Source organism: Ochotona princeps, chromosome 27 (genome assembly GCF_030435755.1).
Source record: "Ochotona princeps isolate mOchPri1 chromosome 27, mOchPri1.hap1, whole genome shotgun sequence".
NCBI classification, from domain to species: domain Eukaryota; kingdom Metazoa; phylum Chordata; class Mammalia; order Lagomorpha; family Ochotonidae; genus Ochotona; species Ochotona princeps.
Window position 1 is genome coordinate 19027749 of NC_080858.1, and position 10218 is coordinate 19037966.

At 35.5% G+C, this 10218-nt stretch overlaps 1 protein-coding gene across 1 annotated transcript; it reads left to right on the plus strand.

Annotated features, from left to right (window-relative positions):
• The first annotated feature begins 3174 nt into the window (after positions 1–3174).
• On the plus strand, positions 3175–9786 carry LOC131478097 (natural killer cells antigen CD94-like). The gene is made up of 6 exons (XM_058655692.1): positions 3175–3275; positions 4702–4915; positions 5198–5272; positions 7233–7322; positions 7858–8009; positions 9676–9786. The coding sequence occupies exons 2-6, from the start codon at positions 4822–4824 to the stop codon at positions 9784–9786; spliced, it is 522 nt and encodes a 173-aa protein (XP_058511675.1). The 5' UTR covers positions 3175–3275; positions 4702–4821.
• Positions 9787–10218: the final 432 nt, after the last annotated feature.

The window sequence follows — 10218 nt, forward strand, 5'->3', positions numbered from 1 at the left end:
GTAACATTGAAGCAAGAAGCCAGTGAGAACATAGAAAATCTGAAAGAGCAGTTCCATCTAAGTTCATCTGGTTGACCAGCACAGAGGGAGTAAGTCACTCTTTAGTAGAACACATTTCCCCCAATGCTCCTAGAACACTCCCCGATGTAGACAATATGTTGAGGCAGGAAAAGGCAAACGTTAGAAATAATGTAAATCACACCTAACATATGGTATAATTCCATAGGCTCTGGGATTTCCCTACCCCCTCCCAAAATTCCCACCTCCCAACTGATTTTCTCCATATAATTACAATTAGTACAGCCCTTCATAAGCAGTCTTAAGCCCATCAGTCTGTTATTTAAGTGTGTCTTGACATTGATGGTACAAACAATGCTAGATAGTCCAGCATCCTATTTTAAGATATATCCAAGTTTCATTGGGAGTCCATCTTTCATTTGGAAGTAGAGAGGCACACTGCACCGTGTCTTCACATCTGAATATGATAGTCTCTATTATGCTGTCACTATACGTTCCCTTAAATGAAAAGCCATGAAACAAAACAAGAACGAAGTTAAAACAAAAAAAAAAAAAGAAAGAAAATTTACAGCACCATGGAGTTAAACAACATGCTACTGAATAACTAACATATCTATGAAGAAATGTGAAAGAAAATACAAAAGCTTCTTGGGTAAAATGATGCTACTGAGTGATCTACAAGTCAGTGAGAAATTTAATAGAAAAGAAACTATTTGGGGACCCTACGTGGTAGCCTAGTGGCTCAAATCCTTATCTTGAATGCACCGGGATCTCATACGGGTGCCAGCTTTAATCCCGGCAGCCCTGCTTCCAATCCAGTTCCCTGTTCGTGTCCTGGGAAAGCAGTCAAGGAAGGCCCAAGGCCTTGGGACCTTTCATCTGCATGGGAGACCCAGAAAATGCTCCTGGCTCCTTGCTTTTGATCGGCTCAGCTCTGGCCATTGTGGTCACTTGGGGAGTGAATCATCACACGGAAGATATTCCTTTCTGTCTCTCCTCTTTTCTGTATATCTGGCTTTCCAATAAAAATAACTAAACCTTAAAATAAGAATAAGCTATTTGGGAGAAATTAAAATAAAACAAAAATATCAAAACCCAATAATTGCAGCAAAAATAGTGAGGAAAGAGTTACTGATCTTACAATTTGCATGAAGGCTGCTTATATCAGAGAAAACATAAGGTATATGTGTGTATTTTTAATACAAAACAAAGAATATTTAACTGTTAATTTGTCACATTCTATTATCTTTTTTCAATTTTAATTAAAAAAAGTAGGTATAATTGTATTGTATAACAAATAAGTAGCTTTAAAACTTAACATGTATGATATTATGGGATCCAAACTATTATTTCCAAATTGTATGCGTTCCCATCTCATGTAACAAAGCTATTCTGCTGCTTAAGTTTTCATGAACAATTCTCAGTTTCTTAATTTATGTACTTCTTCATTCATTTCATTCTGGGTTTGTAACGTGGTTTCTACTACCTTATCATTGTTGCATTCTATGTAATTTAAGCTGGATTTTCTTTGATTGAGATACAATAGCAAAAGGTTAAGCAGATGTGAAATAATGGCACATGAATGACCTTCAACGGCATAGAAATTTAATGTTGAAAGGTATATAGGAAGCCTTCTAAGAGCTATATCAGTGTTAATGATAGGTAAGATCTTTGGTGAAAATATCTTTATATTAACCAATGAATGATAGCATGAAATTATATTAGCCATGCATGGGTAAAAATTCTGTGGACTGCAATATCATAATCCATGGTTGTGCCCAGAGCCCATGATATGTCTGAAGAGAAAGCCTCACTACCTGGAGCTTTTTAGACATGCTTTCCTCACTTTTATTGATGTCAGGCAACTGTTCTCTGCAAATAGTCAGTTCCTAGTAGAAAAACAGACCAAGTCAAAGGCAGTTCTACAAACAAATAACTAGAGAATCTACCTTTGATTCCATTATTTAGAAGGGGCTAGGAAAGTTTTGCTTTGTAGTCCACACACTTAACAGGCTCCTGGATTAGCTCTTCCACTTCTGATCCAAGTCCATGTTAATACTCCTGGGAGAGAAATGGAGGCTGGTTCCCAAATGCTTGGAATCTTTTACCTACATGGCCCAGCTCTGGATATTGTGGTCATTTGGGTGTTTAACCAGGGAATGAAGATTTTCTCTCTCAAACATACACACACACACACAGAGAGAGAGAGAGAGAGAGAGAGAGAGAGAGAGAGAGAGAGAGAGAGAGTCTCTTCCTCTATCTCTGTATATCTCTGAATTAAATGGAATAAATGTAAACTTTTAAATAAATGATACAGCTGACACAGGCATGCATCTCAGGTGCTACTACTGCACATTCCTAAGCATTTTGAATTGTGGGATCTTTGACCACCCTATAGCTGGGAAGTCCATATGTTCAATCTGGAGGAACTAATGCTGTCAGCACCAATATTCACCTATTTCAAGGGTCAAAGTCATAGAATTGGTCATTGAGTTAATAAAAAAATTTAAATTTTGACACAACTACAAGCAGTGAGCATGAGAACGTTGACTTTGAAGCTTTAAAAGAGCTATATTTTAACACCTACTACATTTTAAGTTTTTACTTGCTAAAGCTGTCCTTTCATTCTGTACAGTCTATTCAGACAATGTAGAGACCATACAAGAAGTACAGAAACACTGCTTTTGAATTAATCAATCAATATTTCATACATGTACAATAACTGTAGATCATCTAGTAATCTGGATATACTTAGGATGGCATTTTTAAACATATAGAGCTATGTTTATGCCCATTTCGACACTGCTCTATCCACCTATTTCATATAAAGCAACTGAACAAATAATTCCAGGAAAGATATGAGTGTTTATCATCTTACTTTTTATATTTTCAAAACTTTTATTGTTAGCTGTTTTCCAGTCTCAAATGACTCTGAGATGCTTCTTCTTTCTTCTTTTTCAAGCTTCATTGTAACCGTTATAGTGCAACCTAAAACGGTCACCAAGCATACCATTTTGATTCTTTGTGGCTTTCTGAAAAGGCTGTGGGAACAAATGAGACGCTGACATCGCTGGAAACTTACTGTAGGAATCTCAAGCGTCACGTGATCATCTGTACCATCGCACCGGGTGTCTCTGAGGGATGGTCTCACACATCAGGAACCGCCCAGTCTCACAGCAGAGCTGAGAGGCCAGCAGAGCCAGGACGTCCTAGCTGTGTTCCTGACCAAGCTTCTCCTCCAGCTGGTGAATCCCAAGGTGAAGGCAGAGCTACCTGCTACTGTAGGTAGGTGACGCAATGTCACCACCAGCACTCAGGTAATGGAAGAATAAAGTAGCATTTAAATGAAGAAAGATGTGCAGGAAGATGGGAGAGCTTTGTATTACTACAGGGGAGAACTGAAATTAGGATCCGTGTTACTCTAACATTAAGAGTTTATTCTGGAGATGAAAGCAAAAATGGTCAGAAAGAGTATGTGTCAAAATACTTCACCTGAATACTCTGATTTTTTAATTCTCTGGTGTCTTGTAGAATTTGTTTTAGATACTACTTATTGTGTTTTGATTTCTCATCACAGTGTATGCTATCTAAATGGCTAGCAGTGAATTTCCTGAACCTTGAACATTTTTTCTATCTTCGTGTCGCCTGTGGTATGATCATTTTGTTATCAAAAATCTACTACTTTAATATTTAGCTACATGCTTCCTATTATTTATGTACGCATACACAAAATGAAAGAAAGCTGTATAAAGAGCAGATACCTCAGAAAATATGTTACTTTGAATTAACATCTATTTTGTAATCTAGCATATAATTTTTCCCATCTGTAAATCGAATCATGTTGTATACTTGCTGTTAGGATAACAAGTGATGCTTGTCTTAATACAGGATACTTTTATACGCTGCTAACTTTGACTTCATATATTTCTTCATATTTTTCATTTCTAATATAAGTTGAAGTTCAGTTAACACCTGGCTAATGAAGTGAGATAAAGGAGTGATGGGAGTGATATAAGATGACTTGAAAACTTGAAAAGTTCATCAAATTAGTGTGTGTGTGTGTGTCCTTGCTAATAGACATGACTCTATTTAGTATCAAATTAGTATCACGTTGACCTACTGCAGGTACTAAGTTATTGAATATCATCTTTCAAGACAAAGAGTAAATCTGAATTTTTTTAATATCTCAGTATTCACACTTCGGCAATCAAGCTATTTCAAAATAATTAAAAGTTTAACAGTATTCCACAAGCTAACATGGACTGTGAATTAGCCAAGTAGGATCTATTTTCTAAGATAGCATAAAAAAAGAAGTGTAAATCGTTTTTTTCTGTTACAGCACTAGAGTCAGGAGGTCAAGCAGGCATTTGTGAGGCCGGATCTTGTAGGGAAGTTCCAGTTTGTTTTTTGGCTGCTCCATTTCCATTTAGCTCCTTTTTAATGGCCAGTGAGCCCAGCAAGAGTCCAAATCTTCAGAATTTTTCAACCCATCTGGGAAAAACCAACTGGAGTTCCTGGCTCCTGGTTTCCACCAGGCTCTGTCACAGACACACCACCACTAAAGGAGTGAACCAGCCAAAGCCAAGTTCTCCTGTAACATTCTACATTTCAAATAAATACAAGTATAGCTTTTAAATTTCTAGTATTTTTAGAGAAATTATGATTTCAATTTACTTTCTGCAGGCCAGAATACATATCACTCATTTGGCTCTTTGCATAACTCGTGAAACATATTCCAAATTTTCACTGAATCAGTTTGACTTGTGAAAGTTTTCCTGTGCATTTTGCCTGAAGCTCTCAGAAATGAGTGAGGACGCAGTGACATACTCAGAGCTGAAGCTGCCTCAAGTCAAAGAAGCGAGGCCAGGCAAAAGACATCCCACCAGCAAAAAGAGAAGTAAGGCTTTTTCTCTTTGCTTTCTGGTTTCTGAAATATAATGTCATGTAGAAAAAAAGTAAAAATTTAATATTCAACAAAGCTCATGTTTATTTGATGTTACATGTCTTGGTTGTTGTTTTGTATAATGGAAGATCCATTCTTGTGTACTATTGATGAGACTTGGTGATTAGGTTAAATATTCGATTTTTTAATGCTAAATTCTATTGTAAATATAGATTTTGTTTAGCTCTTATCCATTTGCCATACTCATTATATGTGATATGATTTGATTTTGTACAGAAACTTTATGTAAAATCATCGTGGGAATAATATGTTTTTTGGTCATTGTGAAAATTGCCAGTATAGCGTATGCGTGTGAGTATCAGGTACCTATTTCTTACGGGAACAATTCAGGGTGGGAAGACTGTAACTGCTAAATCTTTGTTAAATGTTAAGTTCTATCGACACATTGTCAATCATGAGAATTCTGATGATTGATGATTTAGTTATCATGTAGGTTTTATCCCACATAAAATAATAAATAAATATTTTTTATAGAGACAGCGTGGTTAACATTTCTACTTTTCTACTTTTGTGTGTCTGTGAAACGGGTTTGCACCTGACCGGGGAACTGAGGGAATCTTTATTTGATTGTAGCATTTCTTGTGTTTGTATCACAAAGGAGAAAAAAAATCTGATTTACATGCTGTACAAATTAACGTATGGTCTGTCAGTTTTGACATATTTCATGTCAACTCTGAAAAATTGTTCTCTATATTTGCCTTCTAAAACAACATTTTTTCTGATTGTTATTATGTGGTTTATTCATTCAACATACAATTTTGAGAAGTCTTCTTTGGGTGGAGAACTATGTGTGACAACAAAGGCACAAAAAATTTTAAAAACAGCCAACGTTCAATGAGATCAGCTGAAAGATCAAAGTTATTTAATTGATGAAGGTTTAAGTTGAAGTATTGTTACTGCCATGTTGACACAAGGAAAATCTTAGCTGAGCATGGAAAATTAGCTGAAAATGAGTTTGAACAGGTATGCATCCGCATGAAGTCTTTCCATACTTCTTAAATTTTATTTTTTCAAATATGCTGTAAATCATAGAAGAAAGTGGGGGAGATGTAGAGAGAAAGAGACAGACAATTCTAAATCATACTCCAGAAATATCAACAATATAGCATTATGAAGAGCAGGTCAAAAATACTCAATGCTTTAAAGTACTATGGAAAACTCCGATAGCACAGTGGCGAAACGAATGTCTATCAAAATAAGGAATGAGAGAAAAAATTAACTACGTCTGCTGGAATGGATTCCGTGAAGTCACGCACATAAACAAAGACAATTTCCAATGGCAAGAACGTATGGGGATATTAACAAAGAGAAAGCGTGAATATAAAAATTTTTAAAATAAAGACTAAATAAAAATGTTTACAATGTGATAATAGATCCAAATAATTACTTATATAGAATTAAATGTAGCATAAATTGGCAAAACCACTTTGGAAAGTTTCTAATTTAGAAAGACTTTCTTTAAGATTTATGTATTTAAAGGTAGAGCTATACATAGTTCTTCTGTTTGATCTACATGGGTGCAAGGGATCCACTAGCAGGGAGTCCCATGGAAATGAGGCAGCTGGGACTCAAGCTGGCACTCCAGTGAAGGCTGGTGGTGTGGCCCATGCTGCCATCCACTGCACTGTAGCACCAGTCCCATGCTGCACAAATTCTAACCACCAGTATATACCCAAGGGAAATATTTACGTATAACCGTGAAAAACCAAAGTAATCTTCACTACAGTGCTGTTCATAGTAACTAATATCTCAAAATATCAAAATTTAATAAAGTAAAGGAGATTGCTGTGATATATCATGGTATTTTAAGGTTTGTGAAACATGGAATTAATGCTTGACTCCTGCTTATTTTTTTAATAATTCACATTTGCATGAACTTACTGCTTTTGACCAAAATGCGCTTATTTTTTGATTCATTTTATTCAGGAACTTTTTGAAACATCCCTGTATTTTAAAAAATGGAACTTATGCAAAAATCAAAAGAAGACAGTAAAATATGCAAATGTGAGTGAATGTTAGCATGTAATACAAATCAAAAAAGTACATGTAAAATGTTTTTGTATACTATGGCACATTTTATGAGGTTGAACATTAAAATTTTAAAAATGAAAAAACTTTAGGTAATAAAGAGAAGTGAAACATGCATTTAGTAAAGGGAAGCATTAATTTGGGAATCGAGGGAGGATTAACTGAATATTATAACTTGGGGAGAAGTGTGAGTGTGATACTAATTTTTTGGTGTTGACTGAAGCTTTTCAGAACTCCCGTAACAGCAAAAGACAAGATAAAAATGCTACCTCACCGGGACCTGAAGATGATTCACTCATGCCAACCGATACAGGTCTGTAGTCAGTGTTTAAGTCAATAGTGACAGGTTATTTTTTAATAGACTTACTGCCTTCTGCCCATTTCAATATGTAACTTCAAAAGTCTGTATTGAATTTCTGAAGGAACTTCAATTTTATTCTCCTCATTATATCCGTATTTTTAAATTATAATGAACTGAACACTTAACTTTCACAAAGGGAAGCACATTCATTTGAGCTTTTCATGGACGTATGATTCCCAGTACAGCACTCAGGATTAACTCAATTCCTGTCAGTTCATCTTCCTAAACGGAGTCATGGCTCAGGGTGAATGATCCCCTAAGGTTGCAGTTTAATGATAGCTGAGAGCAGTTTATTCATGAAATCGTTATGATGACCTGTGTCTGTCTGAGACAGACATTGGCTCAACAATATTTTCCTCTACGATTTGCTGTAAGCCATTTGAGTAAAGAAAAACATTATTTAGTTTACATTAATTTCATCTGAAGAAAAGAATTATAAACCTAAAAGTGGTCTTGTGTTGGGGGTGGTGTGGCTTTTATTTTCCAGGAAGAGTCTCTGGCTTGCTGGTGATGCGACACCATTGCCATAGAAGACATTGCTACTATTTATCAAATCAAGAAGTAACTTGGAAAGAGAGTGAGAAGTTATGCCAGGATATGAACTCCAAGCTCTTGACGATTAATGACAAGGAGGAGCAGGTATGTTTGTTTAATTAGACTGGATTAGGAGCTTTAAGAGAAGCTTGCAAAGCCTGGGTGAGGGAACTGTAGGCTTTCCTTGAGCCTGGGAGCTTGTGTCTGCAGGAGAGAGGAAGTGCTTCAGACAGACCCAAAGAATATTTCCTAAACCAGGAGAGGTGGATTTGCTTTGGGTGTCACGGCATGATTTTTAGTTCTTATGATTTATGAATGATCTTACTAAAAAAACAAGTGATTGAATTAATGGGAACTTGATTTTAATAATTTTTCAGACACCCAGAAAAAATAACTATATTTCTGGCACCTTTCCATAATATATGTGTACGTTTCCTTCCATAATATATATGTACTTCTCCTAGGTACTAAAAGACAAGCCATCGTAATTTTCTGCTTACAAAAGTTAACTACAGTGGAAAAAGTTAACAATTGCGTGTCTGAAAGACAGAAGATTAGAGAGGGAGAGAGTTCATTGTTTTCAGGAAATATATATGATTTTTGTGCAAAATTTCACCTTGTGAGAAAATTGTTAGAAGTGGATTAAACAATTCAGCAACTGAAATAATGCAAAAGTTAAGGTTAATTCATTCATGTTTCAGTGTTTCAGATCCTTGTGTGGAAAAAAAAGTCTTGCTAACAGATAGTGCCATTCCTCCCTTCCTATTTTCTGATAAGCAAGATACTCAGAGAATTTCATTTTTTTCCTTAGCTTCGCATACTAAGCTAATTACACACACTGTTTTTAAAATTTGTACACGAGCTGTGATTTTCCTTGCTGTGTGGATAGAGCTCCATGGATAGAGCTCCCTTGTCCATTCTCCAGGAAACAGGAAATTAGGTTGTTTCCAGTTGTTGTATGAACAGCTGTTCAATAAACAATCTTAGAAATATCTTCTTTGCCAGACTTTCTCATGTGCCTATATTCATCACAGACAACCCTACATTTGGGCTTCTTGAATGGTAGAGCATGTAAAAATCCAGTCTTACAAAATCATTTCTCAATATTTTAATATGGTTGTCAGCACAATCATAGTTGCTGGGATTCTTAAATATGTATATTGGGACTCCATGAAGTGTTCCCATGTCATCTTGACTTTTATTTACTCCATCTCAGGTGAAATTGACATCTTCTCCGTGTTTATTGATCATGTATGTTTTCTATGAAATATATATATTCTTGATTCTTCATTTATTATAATTGGAATTTTCCTATTAATTTATAGTAACCCCATTAATTTTAAAATATATTTTGTGCTACAGTTCCATAGGATCTGGAATTTCCACTCTACCCATGCCTTATTTCCTGCCTCCGCACTGAATTTTCCCATATTGTTATAATAATATAGTCCTTACTTCCTCTTAGAATTACATTACTCTGTATATTTCCAGATTGGAAAACTCCCTTCCATGTACTTTAAAGTAGGTTTTGATAAAAGAAGTGCTTAACTGACAGTAGCCATACTACATTTTTACACTTAGAGAATTCTGTGTCTTTCTAAACAAGGCTGTCATGTTCCTTTCTTGATGTCTTTCAAGTCACAGGAATTCAACAGATTCTGCTTTTTAGGAGTTTCTGCAGTTGAATATGACTAACATTTTGCATGAGTCCTATGTAGAGATGAAGTTAGTATTTATATTTTGACTAATTCTAGTTATTTCAATTTTGCAGACTTTCATTCAATCAAAAATCAAATACACTTATTGGATTGGATTTTGTATAAGTGAAGACAAACATAAGTGGAAGTGGCAGGATGGTACAGAGCCTGCTGAGCAGCTGTAAGTGTGCATTTTGCATTCTACCTATTCAAGATTTTTTCCCTCAGAAATTGATGCATGCATTATAAGCTAACAACAGGAAATGGCTATTAAAGACTTTGAAAAACTGCCCTAAGTCATTCAGTCTCATATCTCAGATGACAACCAAAAAGAAAACTCAGAAGCCTTAATTAGTAACTATCTACCTATTGTCTTTGGAGACTGAAAACATGATTCAGGTTCAAAAAGGTTTTATTCATCTTAAATTTGTAATGAGAGAATTAGTATTTTTCATGCCATTACTTTGCACAAATCCACATTATAACTAGGAATTTCATAGTAGAAATAATACAGATAATTCAAATGAGTAAAAAAAGTCTGATGCAGTGGCAGTGGAGAGTAAGTGTTAGAAGTGAATGAGACTGGGAAGGGATTTACAGTACCAGAGGATGGTCAG